Source organism: Stigmatopora nigra, chromosome 8 (assembly GCF_051989575.1).
Source record: "Stigmatopora nigra isolate UIUO_SnigA chromosome 8, RoL_Snig_1.1, whole genome shotgun sequence".
Taxonomy (NCBI): domain Eukaryota; kingdom Metazoa; phylum Chordata; class Actinopteri; order Syngnathiformes; family Syngnathidae; genus Stigmatopora; species Stigmatopora nigra.
Genome location: NC_135515.1, coordinates 4051270 through 4077846, shown reverse-complemented (window position 1 = coordinate 4077846; position 26577 = coordinate 4051270). Strand labels below are relative to the sequence as shown.

Below are 26577 nucleotides of genomic sequence, written 5' to 3'. Positions count from 1 at the left end.
TAAATGAGTCAGATATGCATGTTCAATAGATCATCCTGGTACATAGGAGACGGAATGTTGCCGTCTACTAGGTACTAATGGTCAGTTTTTTTTTCCCATGGCAGGTCCAGACTTCTCCCTACGAGATTTGGGCTTCGTAGACCCTCACCAAGCCACGTCCTACCGGGGCGAGATGGGAATGCCCCATCGCGAATACTCCGTCAGCGTCTGTTCTGACGCAGACACGGAGACGGATGGCGTCGTATCCCCGGATCATGAGGCTATCCGGCTGTGGGGGCGTGGTGGGGGTACCGGACACCCCAAATCGGGCCGGAGCTCATGCCTATCCAGTCGAGCTAACTCCAATCTGACGCTGACTGACACGGAACATGAAAACACTGAGAATGGTGAGTGGAAGTTTGCTTTATTTTTTGAAAAAACGGAAAAATGACAAACTTTTTTGGCTAATGTAGATTTTCTGTCTTATAAAGTACTCTAATTTAGGTCTGGGCAATTTCACGATTGGGAAAAAACATTCAGATCGGCCATGTGTTTTTTGATCTAGTAGATGCAAACTGACTAGTTAGCATTTTTTGGAAGTATCTTTCAAAAAGATTCTGATTTTGAGAGTTTTCAAGCAGTGAAATAGTTCCATTGACGAGTTGTCAGTTTCTTTCCGTGCAGTATTGTTATTATCTCCCTCCAAATATTTCAGGGATATACTCAATTTATCTAATTTCTCACACATCCCAAAAATCAACTAATACCTTTTTTTGGTAGAATATGTTGCATTTCTAACCCCCAAAATTTTCCTTAAGCTTAAACTCAGTGGTAGTCAATCTCTTTCTGACTCATTAAAGCACTCTTAGCACTTAAAACATAAGAACATGGCCAATTAGACGAGTTATTTGGTTGGCTTGGAAAGCAGGATTTGCTAAAATGAAGAAAACAATGTAATTATTCTAAAGTAATAATTGAAAATGCTCTTCGACAATGATCCCTCTAAGCTGTCCTCGTGCGAAATACTCTTCTCTGCACAGCAGCAATCATATGGCGCGCAGTAAATAGAATCCCAACTTTTTTCCCCTGTATGTTTTACATGAAAAATTAGAGGTAACATTGACATGTACCTGCTTATGGCAGGTATTATACTGGTGTGCCCATAGCGAGCAATGATGATGTCGCTCAGGTTGTCTTTCTGCCCAGACCAACAAAAAATTTAGATTGAATATTGATCTTTAACATTTTACTAAATGTAATTGTTTTGACTATTGAGAACCAATGAGAACTTGACGGTCCTATAATGAGCTAGTGGTGGAAAATAACACTTGAAGTGTGTTATTTATGTCTTGAAAATTGTTGTTCATTGCCAAAAGATTTTGGAACTAGAGTTTTTTTTTTTTGAAGTTGCTTCCTGAGCCTTTTTTTTCTTACACTTGTCTTTCATTGTAAGTTCTTAAATATCAGCATGAATCAGCATCATGTTTACCTTTGAAAATGATCTTTTTTTTAAATTGGCTCGCAAAAACGTTGGCAGTTCCCGTCCTGTATGCACCAAAAGTGGAGATAGGATCTGACAGATGTGCAGTGCCGTTCTTAGCAACAGAAAGCCGAGCCCTCGTAGCGCCCGGCGGCGAAATTCTAATTACCCTGACGTAGCCTTGCGGAGAACCTCGCAAATAGTTTTTTACATTTCTATCTGCCGAGGCATTTTCTAAGCGACAGAAATGTCCGCGGGAGGGAGAATCCATCTGAGCGCTTGACTCTCGGCTATGGGGAAAGTGTGCCTGGGCCTCCACATTGCGCCTCTCTTGTACATAATTAAAGAGAAGCTCCTGGCACGGCGACGTTCACCCTGGCGGCGTTTCGGAGACCCCCGTCAAGATTCACTGCGGCCTTTTTTATTCCATTCGCTCAGGCAAAATGTGCATTTGGGCGTTTCATTCAGATAACATGCCATTTATATACAGCGAGTTAATTAAAATCCATCAAGTAGGCCTGCTTCTTCTATGTGTCTGTAAACCAACAAACAATTTACTGGGCTTTTTTAATGTATTCAAGCCGGCAGCGGGTAACCCCCCCCCCCCCCCCATTCACATGCGACTTACTTGACCCTCTGTTTAATGCATGCAAATAAGCAAGTGCAGTTTGCCTTCATTCCGCTTCTCCCATTGCGTACTACAGTGAGAATATATGTACTATATATCATATTTACTTGCACAGTAAACCCTCGATTATCCCATTTTTTTTAATAGTTTCTAAAAATATGAAAATGTACGCTGAAACTCGTAGACAGGAGCCACTTTTGCTATGAGGACTCTAGAATTTTTTATAATAGGAGTGACCCTACTTCGCGATTTTTGTCTGGTCTACATTAACCGCAATATTTGAGGGATTACTGTATATCATTTCCATTCACCAGCTGTCTCTCTGTTAGTTTCTCTCGTCTTGTCTATTCACTAAGCCTGTCGCCAAAGGCTAAAAGTCAATTAATTGCACAGTGAATAATCTTTTTCCTGGCTGCGATTTAAAAAAAATAATAATAATTATCGTCTGCGTACATGTTCAAATGTAACGCACTGATTGCCTCTATGAGACTTCAGTTGCTTTCACAGATGCTTATTGGTCATCAACACAGTGTAGAAGTCACGTTCAGACATACAAAAAAAAACCAAAATATTAAATATTGTACAACATTATCATTTCTACATCGAAGTTGGCTGGGATAGGCTTTAGCACCCTCCAACACTGAACGCTCGCCATCTTTGTGAGAATAAGCCACATCGAAAAAAAGGAATGTTTTGACTCAACATGTCTTGCTTTTAAATGGGTCATTTATTAAGACATCTCATATTTTTTTAGATTAATATTGCACATTGGCATGAATTTGTTGGCAATATATCACTGAAATCTGTTACTACGACAGCTCTACTATTTACTTTTCCACACACACACACACACACACACGACACTCCAAAGCAAAGCACATTGAATTGCAAATGTAAGGAATGCGTTCAAAGGCAACACTTCCTCGTGCACATCGCCTTGTATTCCACACGCCCTGAAAGCAGGAATCCTGCGAGCGTGCGTACTATTGGTGTGTCTTTTCTCCACACCGTCTCCCGTCATTTTCCCAAGAGATCCCCGTAAGGACACTCGGAGCGGCCGGCACCTGCTGAGTCACGGTAGAATGTCAAGGTGCTCGTCTCCTTGTCGTTTCAAAGAAGCGCCGTTGGCTTTGTCGGCTCTGACCGCGTGCTGGTTTGCCATCGCAATTCGCCTGAGGATTGAACTCTCGGTCGCAGAACTGTGAGGCGGACGTACTAACCACTTGATCACTATGCAGCCCTTTGTGTTCATTAATGAATTCATTCTTTCATTTTCAACTCTGCTACACGTATCAGAGCTGTGGGGTGCTGGAACCTAAGGCACTGATGGAGAGTGACCGTTTTGTGACCGGACGTTTGGTTGCTGGACGTTTAGTCGCCGGTCAAATGGTGACAAAGAGTTTACTGTTGAAGCCACCTCTCAAAATTATATTCATGGGAGGGAGTTTAATACCTAAGAGAGAGTTTAATACCTAAGAGAGAGTTTAATACCTAAGAGAGAGTTTAATATCTAAGTACTGTTTAATATCCAAGTACTGTTTAATATCCAAGTACTGTTTAATATCCAAGTACTGTTTAATATCCAAGTACTGTTTAACATCCAAGTACTGTTTAACATCCAAGTACTGTTTAACATCCAAGTACTGATTAATATCCAAGTACTGTTTAATATCTAAGTACTGTTTAATATTTAAGTACATTTGACCAATTCAAACCAGTTTAGAAACCCCTCTTCTATCTATTTTGTCCAGAGTAGCCTATCAGTAATCTGTCCCTGTCAATGGCAGCCATTGAGATAATAAAGACTGTTTTCAAGGGTGGAGTCTGGCGGGAAATCACTGTGCCTTTAGGCATCGTTCCAGGCCCCCCACAAAAAAATAAAACCAGACCTGGGACGATGTGCTTTTTTTTTGTTCCTTCACAAGCCTTTCGGCAACACTTTTGTCTTTCTATAGTTTTCTTTTTCCCAAACAAAATATTTGGGAAAACGTCTCCCGTTAAATCTACGTGACCGTTTAGCTGTTTGGCTAAATAATCTAGTCGGCTAGTGTGTCGATTTTTACTCCCCAAACGTTTGGGAAGTGTAAATGTCGGCAGGAATACGACATCAACTTGCGTTCATGTTAACACGATGGCACAACTGGCCTTAAAATAAACATGTGACATGATTTATTTATCCAAATAACATGCCTAAAAATAAACACGTCCGATCATGTCAGCGTTTGGTCGGAACGCCGCCCGACTCAGTGAGCTGACACATCACGAGAGCTTTGTATCCAAATCCGGTCCGCTCAAGTCTTTAAAAAAATTAGCTGCCATTGACGGTGATAGACGTTCAATCCAATTTGTTCATTCGTCACTTCCAGTCAAAGTTGATTGGACGCCTATTGTCGTCAAGGGCGAGAAAAAATCTTTCCTTAAATGAAAGTAAATCCAACAGGCGTCGCCATGGCAACAATAGAAGCATTGGTCTCGTTATTGCAAGTCTGCGTAGTGTCAATATGAATAACTAATTAGCACATAATGCTTCTTTAATTAACATGTTATTGGTTATGATTTGCTTCATGTAATTGTGTGATTTGATTAGCTGTTTTTATAGTATTAAAAGCAAAGGAAATGCATGATCATAACAGCTATTGGCTTTAAAAATGTAAATTAATAAATAAATGAAAAACACCCTTTGGAATGCTGGTGGTAAGATTTTAATATGTGTTGCTGAATAATGTTTGTGAAGGAATGGAAATAAAAGAAAGAGGACATCAATAGGAGGTGGTCATGAAAGCAGACCAAATAGTCACACAAATGAGCAGCTGCTTCATTAACAATCTTTAAAAAAATAAACAACTCTCTAATTATTTCAAAATATTTACCCTTCAACTCAGGATGTGGAATGTTATGAGAAAAATATTTTTGGAGAAAATAACTTTTTTCTTTGTAGTCGCAGTAGACAAAAGTGAAGGCAAGTCTTTAATCATTTTATTTAGTTCTTTATTTTTTTTTAAATTAAACCCTTATTTGATGATTGATTCTTCTATGTATTTTGTTTTTATGGAATTATGTTGTGTTTAATATGCTTTGAGTCAATTATTGGAGCCATCAGGTTTTAATAATGATTAGTAATTATTAATTTATTATTATTTTAGTTTTTGGACAAGTGCCTCAGCTTCATAGTTCTTGGTTCGAGTCCTCACTGTGTGGAGTTTACATCTTCTCAGGCTTGCGTGGGTTTTCTCTGGGTACTCCAGTTTCCTCCCACATCCCATAATCTTGCATGCTAGGCTGTTTGAACACTTGAATTGCCCCTAACTATGAGTTCATTGTTGTCCGTCTCCTTATGCCCTGTGATTGGCTGGTCACCGATTCAGGGTGTCCTTAGTTAGCTGGGATAGGCTACGGCACCCCAACTGGGCCATTGTGAGGATAATTTGTAAAAAAAAAATGAAATAATCGACTTCTTCCATTGACAAAGTGATCAATGTTTGCGTTTTCAGTATCCCAAAATGCCATTGACATGTAAACGATATCAATGACTATCTGGAACAGTTTTTTTGCGTTTTCACCCCCATTGTTGTGTAAACGGCCCAAGTCTGAATTTAATAGATGCGGCACGCTTATATTCATAGGACAGAGCAAGGTGATTCTTTTTTTTTTCTATGCTACCGCCTGCCGTGTTTCACTATTGATCTCAGCTCCAGCTCGTAATTCTTGACGTGTTATGTGATATTGCGGATGACGGTCATATCTGATGTCTGCGCGAGTCGCTGCGTAAGCCATTGTGTGCGTGCCACATTGATTGCTTAGACTCCAACAGCGTGACAGCCTTGCATTGAATTAATAAGAATATTAGTCGTTAGTGCTGCCACATGTGGAGTCCAATATGGCAGATCTATGAGGCGCTATCTCACCAAGATGTCTATTCATAATTCGGTAAAAGTTTGTTTTCGTATTGATCTGTTAATGTTCCCCCGGATCCTTAATTTAACATCCTACAGAGACGGACCAATGGCGTATGTTATTGCAGTAATTGTAGTTGTTTCAGCACTATATTTCCAAATTGTCCAAAAAAGATGGAAAGAGTCAGGATTCTTCTTAAGAGTCGTTTGCCAACGACTCCCAGCAAAACCCGGGATGACATCCAAACGGCTAGGCACTAAGGCAATACGAAAATAACCTACACAAAGGCTGGACTTAACACTTGGCCAGAAACGCCTTGACGCTGTCCAAGACCTGGAGAAATATTTTACAGACAGATGGGACAAAGTGTGCAATCTTTTATTTCTCTCATGAAAAAAACCACTGGTGTTAGGGCCATGGACATTTTTTTCTGGCAGTGTAATGACCTTCTTTGTAGGGAGTCTATACCCTGGACTGGTCGCCAGTCAGAAAGAGACAGAAAGAGACAAACGACCATTCACACTCACAATTATACCGGCACCAGGAATTGAGCCCACACCAAAGTCAGTCAAAATCGACATCCACAGCCTGTTTAAGTAAATTCGACATCTATCATTATAAAGGAAGGCAATTGGTTAATTTTGTGTCACTTCTTATTTTTCACTTCCATTTTGGGGTAATTACAGGTCACTTGTGGTAATTTTTGGATCAATTTCTATTGATTTAAGGCACTTTCGGGGATTCCTGTTAGTTTGTCAGTTCCTGCTGATTTTTAGGCATTTTATGGTTCCTTATTTAATCATTGGCTGCCATTGAAGGTGCTATTTTGGCAGCATAGTGCGAAAAAATGAAAGTATTTACTTATGGACGTACAGTATGAATGAGCTACAAAGTGCCTGTCCGGCAGAACAACCCCCGTGGGCTACCTCCGGCACGTGGCCCTTATGTTTGACACCCCTGGTACAGGCCCTACCAAAAACCAGATCATCCAACCGTCCTTAATTACAAGTACTACTTGAATTGATCTTCAGTGCAAACGAGACACTTGCAGTGAAGGTTCCATGTGCACAATCAGTAGCCGTGTTAATTATTCGAGTTGTTGAGAACAAAACATCGGTAACGCCGACGCATGGTTGCTCTCATCGACATTTCCGCTGTAAACATTTGCTGTTGCTACTATGCAACGACAAGATGTCACACGTTATCATTAGAAGGCAACAGGAAAGGTGGTGGGGATAGCACTCACATTGTTGTTCTTAGTAGAAGTAAACTATTAATTGAAAAACTCAGTACTATGTGTTTTTAATTTGTTTACTTCCATTCAGTTCAATTTTAACTGGGATGGGAAAGCTTGGAATTTATGCATTTTCCGTTTTTTTTCAGCTTCTGAAGCGAAACCTTTATTTTGGACCAGTTTGAATGGGCCCAAAGTGAAAAATGTAGAGCCACAGAATGGTTCTTTCCATTGCTGAGGACCAATGATGCAAATCACTTGCGGCTTCCCAGTTGGCCCCACCGCCATGTTACTTGTGGGGGCTATTTAATTGTTGACGTTTTTTTTCTTCTTTTTTTCTTTCCTGTTGGCCCGAATTAGAGTACAGAGCTTCTCTGGCTCATTTGGAAGCTAATTTGCAAGCCTTTAGAGGCCCTGGTGGACGCTTTTGAGTTGTTATCAACGTAGCCGCACACCCGCCTCATGGCAGTTTGTCGGATTGGGGGGGCCCCGAGAGGAGGCCGAGCCTTCCCTCCCAAGACCACCGCTTGATGCGGGACATTCAAAAGGGGATGATCGCCCTAATCCTGATGCTCTTTTTGCTAAACCCACAGAAGATCCAGCTAATTATCCCCACTTGTAGTTAAATTTATGCGCTTTTGAGGAGAAGCAATACATTCACGTCCTGTTTGAGACGAGATAGGGGGAGTCGAACTAATCATCTGACCACTGTGGAGTTGGGTTTTTGTGCGGGTGTCAGAAAGTTTAGCATTTCAGTTTAGCGTTTCAGTTTAGGGAAAACATAAGCCATCATTTTGTCAATTCATTCTACTTTGATTTTGTCTTGAATACTTCTCAATGGATACATGCATTGTATGAAAGCTTATATCAATAGTGTAAGCAGTAGTAGTAGTGGTAGTAGTGATAGTAGTGGCAGTAGTGGTAGTAGTAGTGGCAGTAGTGGTAGTAGTAGTGGCAGTAGTGGTAGTAGTAGTGGCAGTAGTGGTAGTAGTAGTGGTAGTAGTGGTAGTAGTGGTAGTAGTAGTGGCGGTAATGGTGGTAGTAGTACTATAGAAGTGTCATTTTAACTAATTTCTGCTCTGTGTCTAACTTGTTCACCCCCCCTGCTCTATTGTAATAAGTTGTAAATCCATGTATGCCATTTTATTATATTTTAAATGTCCTTATCAATTTTTCTATTAAAATAGAAGATCATTAGTGTAAGCCTGCTAGATAATCATCTTTTTCATTATTGTACTTGATGAAGTACGACCGGACCCCAATTTGTTACTTCGACATTATGTCCAATATTCCGACATTAAATACACTTGTTTCTGTCCGAACTGGACCACAATAATTAAATCATAGACTACTTATAATAGATTTAGTCCACGGTCGCATTAGTTTTTGGTTTGATTGGAACAAAAATGTTTGTCGGATGCTGAATAACAAGTCATATTGCATAGTATGTGATTGCTATGACAACCTGCTCTTTATTATTAAAGTTTCCTCAGTGTGTAACATTTTAAGATGCAAGAACTTAAACCCATATGCCGCTTCACACACACCATCTTAAGATGACACTTCATTTGGCACTAAATTGTTGGCGTGTTCCAACAAAGGTGAAATGTACTGGCGGGATGCCTGCCAATTAGTTATTCACCCTCACACCTTATCTTATTAATACCTTGTGTTGACTTTGACAACATCTGTTTTAAGCAGAAGGGAAAATGACAAAATTAAAACTCAAATGTTCCATTATTTTGAAAGTTAAGTAGCATCTTTTCAACAACACATATATATATTTAATTTCCTTGCAAGAATTAACAACATAAAATAGAAAAACATTAGCAAATAAGATTATATTATAGTCATCATAGCACAATCATTCATTTACTACCACCAACCCACTTCAAAATGGCCGTCTATTAGCGAAAACCTCAATTTAAATTCCTCAGGACGGATGAAAAGATTCCCGTAATGTGATGTCTATTATCGTCAATAGCGATGAAACGTTAATAATAACCCCTGATCCATTCAGCTTATAATAAACCAATTTATAGCAATGAAAGAAAATGTAAATGCATGCTCTGGACTGAGCGTCACTACATGTATAAATACAGCATAATTGGCGCTTTAGCCTTAATAATAATAATAATAAAGGGTCATTTACTGTCCCCCTGCGGGCGTCTGCATTTCCATTCATTGGCACAGTGGGAATTAGTCAATGGAAAATTGGATTGCCTCCTTTTTATCTTAATTTGCACTCTGCCGTACATTTTTGGTTTCTACTACTAGCACCAAGTTGAATTCGCTTTTCTTCTTTTATCACCGTCAAAAATGCACCATCAGCGTCTCTATTTGGCGATTTATTCCACGCTCACAGCTCAAACGATTCGCTTTCTTCCCTCAAACAAGACGGCGTGGCCTTGCCGGTGTTTTACATTCCGCAGATGTGCAAATAAACTCTTTGCACAAAGTGACTGAGATGGGAAAGCAGCCTGGGCATAAATAGTACTTTGACGAAGGTGCGGCGACAACAATGGGAAAATGAAATCAAAAGGCAGCCCATCCATTCGCTAGAAATGATGAGATGAAGGCAGGCGAGGCGAGTGGCGCTTCCTTTGTTAAATGAGCTGTCTAATAATTGTCCATCAAACAGCTAAAGTCAACTTTTTTCTGCTTTAAGATCCCGTCCTTCATTACACAATGATTGTGCATTATTAATTGTCCTGTCATTGCGTTTATGCACTACACAGCTGACAATTTTTAATGTCTACATGGCAATTTTTTTACCCCTGATATGGATATCAATTGCCCCATACGATAACATATTTTGCTGAATTCCGTGACCGGATGTTTGGTCGCCCTGACTTTTGGTCGCCCGGACATTTGGTCGCCCGGACGTTTGGTCGCCCGGACGTTGTGTCGCCAGATGTTTGACTGCATGACAGAGTTTACTGTTGAAACCAGCTCTTAAAATTATATTCACCCGGGCGACCAAACGTCCGGCGACCAAACGTCCGGTCAAGAAATTCAGCAGTGTTCCTGTTGGACCAATTTCCTACACATGCTTACAATTCTCTGAAAAATAACCAAAGCGCTGGTTGCCATAGCACTGAAGTTTCACGGCATTTTTACAAGTGACTCCAGTTTTCTGGCCAACAGCAATGTGGAATTGAAACAGTTGTTTTGGTGTATTTTCCCAAAAGAAAAACACTAAAATTGTAGCTCCGTGAAGTCCAATCTATACCTGTCAGTGACCCCCCCGAGGCGATAGTGAGACTTTAAATAAGAACCCGTCAAACATTTTCGCTTTGAAAATATTTTGCGCCTCACACGAACAAAAGCTATAATGATCCATTATATAAAGATTGATAATTATTTCCATTGTGTACTTCTATTGTGTGCCAGAGAGCTCTGGGAAATAATGGAACAACCACAGTGCTTGTGTAACCGAGGCCATTATGTGGGATGAAGAACACTCAGATGAGACGCATTATTTTGTGCAACACTTTTTTTTTAATCGAGCCACTCTTACCACACACTTTATGTTGCTTCGGCAGATAAATACCTGTCGAATTATACGTTTTTTCCCCCCCCATATTTTCTACGTTTTTTTGGATCACTTCAAATTGTGTTTAACAACTTTTGTACTAAAGCAGATTATGTTGCTAAAACAGCTCAGGTTGATCAAACACAAACTAAGCTAAGACTGCTAAGTCGGCTTTAGTATTACGTTTCCAACATGAGGTGAGTCTTAGCACTCTTCAGATTGCCTACGTTGGTGAAGTGGTATACGGAAATCTAGCCAGTTTTTGTTTTTATTTTCTGTATACAGGCCACCGGCACGTTAGTTCCAGACACTTGTGTCGGCCGGGAGTTGCTTAAAATAGTCGTCGCATGCCTGCAGGCTCAGGCCAACTCACAACAACGCTCACTTTTCATCTTTGAACAATGGCCGGCTTGAATGGGGCAACGCAGGGGGGGCAGTATCTACGTAGCAGGGGGTGCGGGGGGCTTAATGATGCCACACTACATCAGCGCTAATGATTCTATTGACAGGTCGGCGCAAATGGAAAAATTTGGTTTTGTTGTGAGTCAGAGCAGTTAAATGGTGGTCACAGTGTTTAAAAAATGGACAAAATCCAGGTCAATTACAAAGAGATAAAAGCTAAAAATGTACTAAAATAGAACAAAAAATGTGAAAACAAAGGCTAAAAAAGAAAAAATATGACCAAATTTATACACAAAAATATTAATAGTATTTCCCCTAGATATGTACTTGCTACTAGGTTACTCCCTATAAAATACACCCAAAATATCATATATGAGGAAAAAAATGTAATAATAAAAACTAAATTATATGATTGTTACACATTTAAAAAAAATACAACATTACTACAGAAATACAAGTCTACTAGCCTTAGTTATATACTTTGGGAAAAATACACAATCACCAAACAAACAATAATAAAAATTTACAAAACTGCAATAGCAACCAACTACTTTTGAAAGTACTACTGCCTGCCACCTGCAGTTCTACCACACCCTTCTTAGTCTTCATAATTGTTTGTCACGCCAAAGCGTAAACAGATGGCGTCCTTCAAACAAATCGCAGGGCTCGCCGTCCCTCCGGCTGGGAGGACGACACTTGACTGGATAGATGGCCGTGGAGGTGGGAGGGTGATGGAGAGGGGACGCTTCATCTTCGCCCACCACAGTGGAGCCTTCTAGAATGAAGGATATCCAGATAACTTAAATTGCGGCTTAGCTACTTCAAAAATAAGGCATCAATAATGTAAAGTCAACCAAAGTAAGTCGTTCTCAAACTGTATTGCAAGAATCACTTCATCAGTACAATTCAGTTGTATTTAACTTTGAAAAAGAACTACATTTTCATTGTCTTTTTGGGGTAACATTCATTTAATTACACATTGGTTGCCATTGAAATTGATAGATGTCCAATCAATTTAGATTGGGAGGGTTGACAGCGACCAATCAATCCCTGCACATCCCTACGATTCAAAATGATTGGTCGTCTATTGGCATCAATGTGTGTTTCATAACCAAATAAGCTTTTAATTTAATAAACTAACATAACACATACTGTGTAAACACTATTCACACACCAGGATTAGGAGTAAATTAACGCATAGTAAACACTCATACTAAAGATGGAAATTAGCTCTTGGCTATAATCTTACATATTTACATAAAAATGTTCATTAATATGAATATAAATATATTCATTAATATGTGCTGTCCGTTATTCAATAAATTATCGCCCAAACTGCTTTTGTAAACATTGACGCCGCCTACTTGTGGTGTGTTCAAAAACAAATTGGAGATTGCAATTGCTTGGACATCCTCAACACGTTCGACCAATCGCGTCCATTGTAATTTGCTGGACACTTAGCTTCTGAATAATGGCCGCCGGCTTTTAAGTAGCGATAACACTGTTGGTTGGCTATAAATGGAAACCCTGCTGTCTTGCGTGGTCATGTTCTTTTAGTACAACACAAATATCATTTCCATTTCCTAGGCTCGATCCATTTATGTGCCTATAAAAAGACTATTTGTGACCCGTTGTGCCATACATTTATTCCATTCTTGTGTAATATCGATTTCAAGTGGCTGCTCAACTTTTATTGGCTTGCTGAAAATGGGGAAAATAGCATTGATTTTGGCACGGACAAGAAGCTGGAGTTTAGACTATGTTTTTGGTGGCATTAGTTTGGGACTCAAAAACAAACGTACATGAAAATCAATCCAATATGATTATTACACCAACCTTGATTTTTTTCCATCCATTTTTGGTTCGTTCTACAAATTTTGTGCTAGTAGTAGAGTTAGTTCGTAGTAGTACATACATAAACATGTATATTTGTTATTGGAATGTCCTTTCTGTCAATGGCAGTTAATGAGAATACTTTTTAAGGAAATCCTTGTATATTTTTGAAGGTTTGTGCAGATTAGTGCTTTGCAAATCATCTCTTTTAAAGCAGAAATGTATTTTGGAATACAGTTATTGCTCTAGTTTTTGTCTCTCCTTATTTTTTTCTAAAAATACCGTCACAAATTGTCCATGGTGGGTCCCCTGTGAATAAAAGGAAAACTGATGATGATGATCAGTGCAATTTGAAAGCCATTAGGCGTCCAATTAAGGCATCACATTGGCAACAGTAGCTTAATGTAACTCCCATTATGAGGCTTTTTTTCTATTAAGAGAATGAGGTGTATTTAAAGGAACCTGTAATCACTTTTTTTCTTCTCTGTGGCGACAACACGGCGCGACCTTGAGGACAGATCACAAAAATAAGGCGCTTTGGAATAAGTGTCATTTTGAATTCATTAATAAAATAGACTGTGTGGAGAGAAAAAAAGGTATTGCTGAGGTCAATTAACAGATGATGTATTCATCTTAACATCTTTTTTGAAAAGGTAGGAATGAAAACGCCAGACTTTTGGGTTTGAAATTAACAGAAAATTGAGATTTAAGAGGTCAGGATAATAAGAATTCTTCACTTCATGGATCCGTGTTGACTTTTTTAATCAATTTAGTTGATCTCCATTCGAAAAGTCTCCCTTTTTAAATAGTTTTCTATTTATTTAATTTAAATTGATCATAGAATTTCCGATTGACGCCTCCTTAAAGTTAAAATGCATCATTTAGGTTATTTTTAATTCTGATAGACGTCCATTCACTTCATTTGCAGTCTTATATACTCAAAATTGAAATAATATAGCAAAGTACAATATGACATTAAAACATATAATAATTAGATGGACGGATGGTCTTTAAAATGTTAAAAAACAACCAAAATAAACATAATTTGAGCTTAACAAACAATACTCAGTCAAAACAACTGTGTAATGAAGACTGCTATAACTGCTATGTGTATACGTTCTTTTTCTAATTAGATCGAATAGCCATAATGGTCAACATTAATTTTAGCCCAAGGCAATGCAAACTAGTGCTGCTGCAAATGATTCCTCAATCAATAAAAACAACAACAAAGTCAATGAGTGCAACATCGTGTAGAAAAACTACTTATTTTTTAGAAAAAAGAGAAACAGAAAGCTTTTTTTTGGTTGAGTTTGGGTTTAAAAAGTGGAAAATATGTTTAAAATATTTATATTTGTTGTCTCATACCTATCAACCTCAGCCAATTGCATCCATAATGCAATTCCCCTTATTTAGCCATTAAAAATATTTGAAATGATCAAAAAACATAAAATATGGGAAAAATGTATAAGTTACAGTCTAACTGAGCCATTTTGGTGCATTTAAAGTATTCAAATGAGTCATATTGGATTAAAAAAAGCTTCCTTTTTATACACATTTATTCATGTCACATCACCCAAAGTGTTAAAAACTGCATTTATTAAAAAAAATGTAATCAGAACAAGCCGAACATGGCAAAGTGCTGTTATTGCGTTAATGCATTTTTTAATGAAAAACTTTTTACTTATTGTATTTAGTTTGTTTACTTGAAAACATAGCAATGGCGTTTACTCACTAATGAGTCATGGTGGCGGGAATGTTGCACTTAACGCCACTTTTACCAGCTAGCTCGTTGGCCCCCGTTAACGAGCTTGATAATGCGTCGGCGGCGGCGGCGGCAGACCTTTATAATGCGTGGCCTGTTTGCCGCTTGCTCGCCGAGGCTGTCAGGAACTAATCGGCCCACTCCGTGTTAAGTGAGGGTCTCGTTCGTGCTGCTGGAATGGAGTGACGGGAAGTGGGAGGTGGCCACTGAACTTTCGCCGCTTGGATTTTGTCAATGTGTGTTTGTGTATTTTTAAGCTTGAAATGTGGTCAATTGAGCTCTGACAAGTAGTTCAGACTTGGGTTCAACGATCACATATCCCATCCGCTCTTTAACAAAATAAATGGCTGAGTTTTAAGACCTATCGTATGTATACAAGTACATGTATTTGTATGTATACATGTATATGTATTTGTATGTATACATGTATATGTATTTGTATTTATACATGTACATGGATTTGTATGTATACATGTACATGTATTTTTATGTATACATGTACATGCATTTGTATGTATACATGTACATGTGTTTGTATGTATACATGTACATGTATTTGTAAGTATACATGTACATCTATTTGTATGTATATATATATATATATATATATATATATATATATATATATATATATATATATATATATATATATATATATATATATATATATATATATATATATATATATATATATATATATATATATATATATATATATATATATATATATATATATATATATATATATATACATATATATATATATATATATATATATATATATATCAGCAACATACTTATTGATTTGTATATTTACTCGTGTATTTATTAACTTACTTATTACCTATCTATTTATGTCTAAAATGCCTTTCCTATATCTGCATTCTCACCCTCTTGCTACTGTGACAGCAAAATTTCCCAAATACGGGATGAATAGAGTTATTATTACGACTCTGGTAATACTAGAATGTATGATTTCCGTGTTGTGGCAATTGGAGTTTGTGTCGTGGCTATTTGCATTTTGGTTTTGGCGTTCATGTTGTGGCACTTTGCATTCGTGCTTACGTAGTTGGTCTGACACTTCTCGGCCACTAGAGTTGAAAGATGGACCGCGACAGCGCCCCAATAGGCCTGCCGGACACTTACTGGCGGCATGTGGCCCGGGTCTCTCATACTAATGTGGCTAATTGTTTCCTAATGAGATGTGAATCAATGAGTTGCATTCGAATTCTCTTGAGGGACGCTCACCTAACCGTGATGGATGGATGTTTGGTCAGCACAAATGCAAAGTCGTGAGATGCCTTTGTTGAAATTGCTTGAATAGTTTTACGGTCGGTGACCCGGTGAGCCAGTGGTTAGCCCCTTGGCCTCACATTTCTGGGATTGAGGTTCGATCCCAGGTCCAGATCCAGATCTGGGGCGAATAAATGTTGCTATCACAGTCAATGGCAGAGGTTTCAGATTAGCCTTGAAGGAGAAAGTAAAAGGGTTGAGGTAAATTATTCACAGCTGCCATGTAGGTCAGTTCCTTTTTCGGTTGGTGAAAACTGTTGAGGTTAGAATTTGCTCTGCCGTCTCATGGTGGGAAAGATTCACGAGATTTTTAATAATAGTTTACCAAGCAAGCCAGATATTAATGGATAGTTAGATTTTGATGGTAGATCAGTTTAATGGTAGTTCGAAAACAGTGTGGGTTAAAACGGTCCTTTTTTGCAGAATTTTTCACACAATATTGTCATAAAAAAGGGAACATATCGTAATAGAATTCCATATTGCACGGCAGAAGGCTGATTTTCTGTATAAATAAAGTCACATGACTTAACATAGATAGAAGACTTAACATAGATACATTTAGTATTTTGATCAGTTATTGTCAGGAATTTTTCTTCTTTTTACAGAATACCAAGTAAACTTTGGATTTGATTGGATTGGATAACTTAATCCATCCCGTATTTGGGAAATTTGGATATTTTCTTCATAGTATGCATGTCAATCTTAAATAAATCCCAAAATTAGGGAGTCACCTTGGCCATTTTTGGTTGTAAAGACCAACTTGTTCCCAGGATTTTGTTCAAAATTGAACTTTCAAGACAAATGGGTAGGCGCTAGAGTGGAAAGAAAAAACAGCACATGATTGCAAAAAACTAGGTTGTGCTTATGCACTGTGAAATTTAATTTTGAGGTGATATTTTCACTGGGAAGTCTACCTTAAGGTGTTTCTGTGTGTGTTATAGCAGTTTGGCACAGTGTCACCAACCAACCTCATGTTTTGTTGCTTAAATGTGCGATGAAATATTATAACGAGTAACTATAGGCATAGGCATATTTTTTCACAAAAATCCATCCAAAAAGTACATTTATGTCTATTCTGATTAGTTAGTGATACAAAAAAATTGCAATGATCATTTTAAAATGCAAAATCGGGATTAAATATACACTTTTGGGATGCTACAGTGCAAAGTTTAATTTTTTTTACTAAAAATGATCTTCATTGGACAAGCCTGGAAGGTGTTTTTGCATCTTTTTATGCAAAGTCACGGCACGACTTCCTACTTCAAAGTCACATCTTATTCTTAGATCAAGGAGGAAATGTCACAAATTTTAATTTTGATTTTATTTTAGCGATTGTCATCAAAGTCTACGATTTTTTATTTATTTTTTTAATTTGTGTGATGTTTTTTGGCTGTTTGGCACCCACCCGCTATGCCCCCCGCCACCATGTGTCGTCTCTGTTTGTGGTCCGCAGGTCCTCCGCCTCTTTGTTCATCCGCCTCCTCCTCCCCCGTCGAGCGGCTCCCGTATCCTCCCCCTCGCGTGTTGGCCAATCACAACCAAGGGGTGTTGCTAGGTAACAACGCGGCCCAGCCAGCCCGGGACTCCGAATCGGAGGATGAATTTGGCCCCGGTTCGTTCTTAGTTAAAGCCGGCTCGGGGAGCCTATACGCCGCAACTGCCGACGGTGAGTGGTTTCTTAACTCTGTTGGCTTTTCTGAGAGAACTGCGATCTCTCGTGTTGTAGGTGGCGCAGATGGCTCAAGGCGAGAACACAGACTTTCTGTTTTTTTTTTGGCCATTCACTAGAGAGAGTAGAAAGTTTTCAGGTCGATACGCAGCCTCGGGGAAACGGGCGGCAAGTTTCAGATGTTGCTTTCAAAAAAAGATGGATGATTCGGATCCGACGGGCAGGGATTTGTCGCAGTGGACTTGCGGTTAAGAAGTGTGTCTTGCGATTTTGGATGGTCTTGTGAAAGTTTTGTCCATATTTGTCAGTGGCTTTGAGGTCACGGATAAAGGATGAAATCGTTTTTTGGTAATCTGGGTTTGGATTTGAAGATATTGCATACATTTTTAAACATATTGACAGGTCTGTGTGTCCTTACTCACAGGTCCTTAGCTATATGTATGCATTTTTATACTTTGCCCTCAATTAACCAGCCCCTTTTTGGATGGGGCCCGGGTGCAGCCACGCCCACAAAAAAGCACCCTTAGTTCCGCCCCTGGTTTGATGTTTTTTCTTCATTTTTTTTACTGCTTGTTCCGTTTCAAACTGACAGGAATACCCTTGACATTGAAAACGACATGTTGTGCTAATTCTTTACCTGAAAGCTCAGTTTTGCTCACTTTAGGGAAAGGTTTTGAACATGTTTTTTTCAGGGGTTATGTCGTAGTGATGACTTTTTTTGAGAGGGTCGATATCTGTAGCAAAAAATGATTTGACTCATGAGTTGACAGCTTTTCTGATAGTCGGTTAATCATTTCTAGACATTGAAATTTGTTAAAATCCTTCAATTAAGTCTCTTAATAGCAAATATCTTGTTAAAAAATTATTTCCAATTTTTTAAACCAAAAAAGGGCACATATTACACAATTTTAATCAATTCAAGAGCATTTAACTGATTTTATACCAAGATATGTCCACAATATTGATCTTTTTTTCTGCTGTTTTTAACATGTTTGGTTTAAACTATGGCATCCAAATGTTGTTTTCTTTACCAAAACACGCACTTCTCATTCAATCCATTCATTAAATGGCAAGCGAGAGAAACAATTGGACGTTTGATGCAGCGGGTCGAGCGTGTCATTTCCAACTGTAATTGCTCAATTGATGTGGTGCAATGCAGCAACTTTTCGCAGGCTTAATGAATTGTTAAAGCAAAACAACGTGGGGGCTTCTCTGATCTCCTTTGTGATTGGGATTAACTCCTTTCTCCACGTCAACCTTTGTGTTTCCCCCCCCAAAAGTAAAGCCAGCACAACTAGAACAACACACATTTGTTAAGGAATGTGGAACAAATAACCAGAATTTAGGTCGTGACATCTAAACTAAAATAAAGAAAATAGCATGCTAACAGAGTGCAGAAATCTGCAGCTATTCTGGGTGTGACATCATTTTCTGTTAAGAGAAATGATAGTGAGGAGAGAAGACTGATTACAATCACTTTTTGGGATTAATTTGCTTGTAAAATATGTTTTTTCTTCATTTTAAAGGCACTTGCTGTGAAATTTTATAGCTTTAAAAGGCCATTAAAGAATATATAGTCTGACATACTTTTTTATTGAAGTCGCTATTTAGGTGCTTTAAGAGTTATTGTTTTTAAATTAATGTTTTTTTTCTGGACATGAAGGCTTGAGTTTGACTAACTTTCATTGCCACTTGAACTCATCGACTTCATAATAATAATTATGTGAACAAAACAATCTCAAAATAACATACAAACACAAAAGTCTGCGAAACCTATTCGATGAAAAGTCTTCTTTTCCTTGCCTAACAGCAAAACGGTATGTTTTTTCACATTTTTCTGGTTTATTTTACAAAGATTCAGTGTTTCAGTCAAAACCAATCCATCCAATTCCTTAAAGTACCTCCTGAGGTGACAATCTGCCTTTAAGCGTCGAATTTCGGGGTAAATAAACGAAAGCCTGAAAGGATGCGGGATGGCTTTTTAGCTATTTCTCTTTTTTAGTCACATTGGGAGAAAGTGAGGAGGACCCCTTTTGTTCCACGTGGCCGCGGGCTTTCCGCCAGGCTGCCGGCGGGAGCCCCCGGCTGCCGCATACGAGGCTCGCCAACCCCGTTCCATTAGCATTTCTTAATGCCCGGCAGTGGGGGGCCAGGGGGGCTGCGGGTTTTTTAATGCAGCTGTTTTGGGGGATGACATAAAAAAAAGGGGCTCGTCCGCCCTCAGGCAGCTCACACCTGACCAAGCCGGAATGCTGAGCAGTGGGTGCTCAAGGCCTTTGGGGTCTTTAGAGGGTGTGAGAGGATTTAACCTAGATTGAAAAAGCTTCATCATCCCTCCCGTGTACACGCAAGGGCGAGGCACACTGTTTTTAAGTGGGTAGTAGTGGGTACTAAGTGGCTAATTCTCCATCTAGCACACAGGTGTCAAAGTGGCGGCCCAGGGGCCAAATCTGGCCCGCCACATTATTTTGTGTGGCCGGGAAAGTAAATTATGAGTGCTGACTTTCTGTTTTAGGATCAAATTAAAATGAAGTGTATAGATGTATATTATATTTTCAGATTTTTTTTCCATTTTAAATCAATAATTGTAATTTTTTGGATCATTTTTTCTGTTTTTAGTTCAAAAATCATTTTGTAAAATCTCAAAATATATTTAAAAAAAGCTAAAATAAACATGGTTTAAGATCTCTAAAACACTGAATATTCAGGGTTTTTAATCCAGTTCATTTAATCCATTTATAAAACAAAATAAATCTAAATATTATATCTAAAATTGTCCGGCCCACATAAAATCGAGTTGACGTTAATACGGCCCACAAACCAACCCTCTAACACCCTCAATCTGCCTCACAGTGCTGAGATCGAGGGTTCAATCCCTGTGGGTTCTGACCTCTCTGTGTGGAGTTTGCATATTGCTTGCATGGGTTTTATCCAGGTAATCGGAATACTGTTGTTGGCTTCAGTTTCCGCCTTGAAAATGTCTTCGTTCCATAGCCATGACTTAACATTTTTAGCCACTCCGTCTTCACAGTCTGGCTATTTCTCGCCGTCAAGAGCGCAGTCGGCAGCCAATTTTTCCTCTTCCATTCCTGCCGTTGCATGGCTAGTGCGGCTAATGGCCTTTGCATAGCGACATATCTCCCTTTTTTTCCGCTGACACAAATTGAGATGCATCACGTCCATCGCACGATGATTGCGGACCATCTGTGTCCTCCCTCCCACGGTAACGAAATCCCAGAGCCGTCCCTGATGGATGCGCGGCAGACGGACGTACAGAAAGCTCCACGTATAACCGCTCGTCTTGTTTCGACGGTGACAGGAAATCTATGGGATCTCGGGAGGGATAGCGGCAGGGCATCTGTTCCAAATGGCTCAGGACAGCCAAGAAAATATCCATTTATGGATAAATATTACAGTCTGAACCCTAGTTTATCTTGGGGGGGTTGGATGATGGACTGACTGCCCAAGTCTGCAAACTTGTGAAAAACATTTTCAAATTAGGGATGTCTCGATCCAATCACATCATTTTTAGAGGATTGTAAAAAAATGGAGCCATTTTGACATAATCGTTTATATATTTCAATATATTTACTCATGGGGTTCCATTGAAGTCATGAGTCGGAAATGACTTTTGTTTTTATAAATAATATTTCTAGCAAAACTATTGTTAAAAACCTCAGTTAATACAAATTAAAAAAACACTGTCTAGTTCCAGTTAAAAACGTCAAGTAATTTCAGATAATCAGCCTTTGTCTGTCTATTCAAACCCTGTGTGAAAAAACATTTTCAAATTAGGGATATCTCGATCCAATCACGTCATTTTCAGAGGATTGTAAAACACTAGAGCCATTTTGAAATGTAATAGTTTATATATTTCAATATATTGACACATTGCATAGAAGGCAAGAGTCGTAAATGCCTTTTGTTTTTAAAAATAATATTTCTAGTTAAACTATTGTAACAACCTTCGTTAAAACAAATTTTAAAAAAACACTGTCCAGTTCCAGTTAAAAACGTCAAGTAATTTCAGATAATCAGCTCTTGTCTGTCTATTTAAACCCTGTGTGTTTGTTAGTCTTTATCGGATTGTCTGCTATGTTTGTACCATGCCATGTTTCCCTGCCAACTTCCTCGTTACTCCATGTTCCAGCTGCAGTAGTTGTTGTCATATTTTGTATGCTGGTCAAAGCCATGTAACATCCAATCAGATCCCTGCAGAAAAAGTCCAAGTGTCAGCCGCTGGACTGGACAACATTAATCAAAAGCTATGGTCGTCTTAAAGAAATCATTACTTCTTGCTTAGCTCTGTAGCGCCTATGGCTAATCACCACTGCACTCTTTCCAGCTGAGTAGCATTTAGCGATCAAAAAAGAAAAATACAAATAGAGTTTGTCAGGAAAGCAGTCGAGCAAGTCTTTTTTTTTCTGCCGGCTCTTTCCTGCACCATTAGACGAGTCCGCGGGGAAGCTCGGCCCGGGAATAGCAGCCGTCTCTTGCTGAGTTGTCGGGGAGTTAACGAACAAGTAGTGGTGGACCGGCAGCAAATACGCCGTTGATTGAATACGATGCTAATTGCAGTGGTTTTTGTCATAAATAATACTTTGGCTTACTTGGGAGATCAAATGAGATGCTGAACAAGAGAAATATGTACTGAATAACTGCGTTTGGAATAGTATTTGGGGTGTTGTGGTACTGGTTTTGGATGGAATACGTGGGATGCATTGATGCAGTGGATGAGTCAGTCTTTTAAAGTGATGAAATGTCGTTTTGTATTGTTTTTGTTGATATTTGGTCTTTTGTGGGATCCATATCCCTCCTTCGTAACAGCTTTTTTGGCTGATAACTATTTGATTCGCTTATTTTCCCATGAAAGTTATGGATACCAAAAAATGCATCAGATTCCTAAAAAAACTGTTGGAAGATAATTTTAAGAGTATGTTATGTGTTGTTATCCCTTGTCAGGTTGAAGAAATAATCACCCGGCAAAAAACTGTTGGTAAATTGTAAGTTTATTTTTTTCATGAAAATCAATAGTCTTTATGAATATGTGAATGATCGCTGAAAGCTAATATTTGGATGGGAAATGTTTATGCAACCTCAGAAAATGATGCAAAAGCAGGAAAGGCAGTTTTTCAGAAGCATGAATCTGTCAGTTAAAGGGTTAAAGAGTGAGAAAAATGAATGAATGAATTTTATTTGGATCTACTGTAAGTCAAAATAGGCATGCTGTGACCAATCAATGTGCTGCTTTCGTTTTACTTTCATCCATTTCAACAAGTTCTGGTATTGAGCAGCTTTTTCTTTAAAAAAAAAAAAGGAAGAAAAGACTCAAAGACAGAATAAGGCACTAAAGATATTTGTGTTGGACCTTTGGTTGAAATAGATTTTGGCAACATACTTTTATATTCCTCATTTTCTACTTTTATAGCTAACTTCACATGTCAATCTGATTTTAACTGCATAAAACACGGTCCAATAAAAAGAACAATTCACTGATTTAGGACTAAACATAAAGGTGTAAGTAAAAAAAAAATGGGTGGGATTAATTTTGACTAGAAGCAGGAGTCATTTTATAGCAGTAAGACATAATGGGATTTACTTTTTTGGCTTAGATTGGGATGGAATGGGAATTTTTCTTTGGGAAGGAACAGTAAAAAATCGACTCCACCTTCCTTTTCTAGACTAAAAAAGGAATAAATGTATTCCTGTTTCCCACTCAACTGAATAATACATAGTTGGCTAACTGGCTACTATGTACATAACAAGCATGGTTGTATTCCCTGGAGAGTAAATATCACGTATGTGCTTCTCGATTGGTTGGTTTTTCCTCAATATGTTGTGTTGCCAGTCAGTGTGTGTGTGTGGGAGGAAAATGTCTGTACTAATGAAGTGCATTAGCTTAATTACTTGCCCAAAAGAAGCGTCGGGAGGCCTGATGCGTGCATCTGCCAGGAAGAAAAATGGAAAAAAGTCCTATTCTTTCACTTGAATGCTATATGAGGGCTTCTGTTAAATAAAAGCATGTGAAAGTTTGGGGCTTTTGTGGCCCTTTTGGCCATTTGTGCTTTCTCTGTGGTAATTAATGAATCGTCTTTTCTTTAGGCTTCGTCAATAGAGAAGTGCTCATTTTTTTTTAGCTGTCCTTTTTGAACGATTGCCTCTAAGTGATATCGGCACGGCTTCTTGGCGTTGCTTTGTCTTTAGAGTTTGCAGTTTTTTTTTACTTTCAAAGTAGGCGCTTTCTTACAAAGTCGGTTTTACTTCATTGGAAAAAAGTAGTGTAGGATTTGGTTTAAAAAGGATGATCATATGGGTCAGAAGTGTTTGTAATTTAAGAATTTCTTTGTAAGGATTTACTATTGAGAAATACTATACAGTATAAGCTTCCTAATTCGTGCATCTTCCTTATTTTTCCGACTATTTCAGAACTGCCAAAAGCCAAAATAATTTCATAGTGGGCAAATAGAAATTACAGATGTCATTACCTTGTAAAAAAAATCAATTGTTATCTAATTTTCTAATGCTTTTCAAATAATTTCCTTTTTTCAATAGGTAATTCATTCATTGAACTGCCTTATCCTCATTAGGGTTATGGGCGGGGGGTGCTAGAGCTCATCCCAGTTGACCCCGGGCCAGCCAATCACATGGCACAAATAGAAGGACAATCATTCACACTTGTATCCACAACTAGAGGCCATTTAGAGTGTCCAATCAGCCTACCATGCATGTTTTTGAATGTGAGTACCCGGAGGAAACCCACACAGGGAGAACAGCCCCAACACAAGCCCCAATAGTAAATAAAAAAACAGCAAATCCAAAACAACTCATACATACTTTGAGGATACCAAATTACCCGAAGAAAACCCACACAAGCCCAAGGAGAACATGCAAACTCCAACACAGGAAAATCCAAATCTGGGATGTTAACCCTTGTTCTCAAAATTTTGAGGCCAACATGCTCAAAACACTCTGCCACCATTTTCTTTAGCATAGCCTCCGATTTTCGATGCCATCCTTGAATCCTCGCCACGTCCTTTCCCCCCCCCTTCTTGCTCCACGCGGTATCTCCGCCTCAGCAGCCGAGCTAATTACCAGGGAAGCGCCCCGCTCGGCCATCTGTCGACGCGACACTGGCGTGATATACAGTAGCGCTCCACCCTGCAAAACACTCCCCTTGTCTGGGCTCCCGACCATGAAATATATGGCAGGGAACTGGGTTCAGAACCGAGTGGGAAGGTAAATCAACGCCCGCTACACTCTTCGCAGATGGCCAATGAAAGATGCGCATTATAAATCTAAACGAAAACGTCATTCGCTAGTTTAGATTGGCCAGCTTTTATGTCTTCCATTTATAATTTTTTGTTTTTTTAAAGTGTTCTGATGACAAAATACTGCCTTTTTTGGATACCTTATCCTCAAGCATCGCTGTTAGGCAGTTGTGAAGTATCAACCAGTGGAATATTTATATTAAAATGAATTTGGATGGAGTATAAGCAAACAAATATTAGAAAAAAACGAGCCTTTAATATTTTGTACTTTTATTTTGGGCATGAAAGAAAAATTTGAATCATTTATTGGTTTTCTTTACAGTTTAAACAAGCTAAGATGTTCAAAGAGTACTTTCTACTTACTTTGTACTTTGTAATGACATTTTTGCAATCTTTTTGCTTTCCAGACGCTGTCTTTCAGAACCACCCCCGACTCCGAACTCCCCCTTTGCCGCTGTCCCATTCGCACTCGCCCAACCACCTTCAGCACCATGCCGCCTCCGTCAACTCCCTGAACCGGGGTAACTACACCCCTCGGAGCAACCCCAGCCCAGCGCCTACCGACGGCGGCTCCTCGGCGGTCCCCGACGGCTCCGTGAACGCCCCCGATGTGGGCGGCGCACCAGACAATTGGCTGCTCAACAGCAATATCCCATTGGAGACCAGGTAAAGATGCCAATAGGCCAAGATTCTCTTAAAAAATTAATATTAACAACAAAATCATAATGTGAGACCAATTACAGTACATTTGTACTCTCTCACTGCCTGACAACAACAGACATCCAATCAAAAGGCTGCTGGGAGTTCTTCACTATCGCCAATATCAGTATTGGTTATAAAATGACACTAAAATGACATCATTGGTCTTACCAAGTACTAAGAAATGGATTTTCTGTATAATAATGTACATTTTGAGATCTAGTTTCCAATCCCTAGTCACCCTACCCAAGATGGCCGCCATGTAAAGACACTGCCATCACAAAGAAGCAATTATTGCTCCTTTCAAGATAATCTTAAGCCCTCCAATCATAATTCTGGGTCATTAAGAGTTTATCACTAGTAGATGAACTATTGTTCATTCATCTTCTATTTCCAATAGATTGGACGTCTATTGTTGTCTTTTAGTGTTGCACCAATAATGGTAGTTATATCACTAAAATGTTAGAAAGACGACACTTTTTCTGGCCGCACAAAGTGATGTAGCGGGCCAGATCTGGCCCCAGGGCCGCAACTTTAACACCTTTGACTCTAGAAGCGTTTCGATCATTTTGTTCTTCATTTTTGAGCAAAACAAAGATTGAAACGGCAGTCAGGTGGAAAAAAAAGTGAAGGCTGATCAACAAGAGAAAAGTGCTGCTAGGCCTTTTGTTTTTCCGTCGGTAACTGTGGCGACGCGACTCCATCTCAATTATAATCACATCCAGCCGCAAGTGAAAAGCGCACGCCAGACGTATTTTTTTTTGAAGTATTAATCAGCTGGCGCGTCTCGATGCGACAAGTCTGGCCGGCAAACGTTCCCATCCAGCGACGGCTGCCTTAATTTGGCTGGATTCTCATTATGAAGCACCAAATCAAAAGAAGTGACCACTCGCCTCAACTG

At 39.0% G+C, this 26577-nt stretch overlaps 1 protein-coding gene across 9 annotated transcripts in view; it reads left to right on the top strand.

Annotated features, from left to right (window-relative positions):
• tenm4 (teneurin transmembrane protein 4) overlaps window positions 1-26577 on the top strand; it is a 125618-nt gene that overhangs the window by 25415 nt on the left and 73626 nt on the right. For 8 of the 9 annotated variants that reach the window (XM_077722143.1, XM_077722150.1, XM_077722149.1 and 5 more), the window contains exons 3-5: window positions 105-386; window positions 17494-17706; window positions 25385-25643. In XM_077722143.1, coding sequence (XP_077578269.1) covers window positions 105-386; window positions 17494-17706; window positions 25385-25643 — 754 coding nt within the window. The remainder of the gene's footprint in view (window positions 1-104; window positions 387-17493; window positions 17707-25384; window positions 25644-26577) is intronic. The other variant, XM_077722148.1, reaches the window with a different exon arrangement.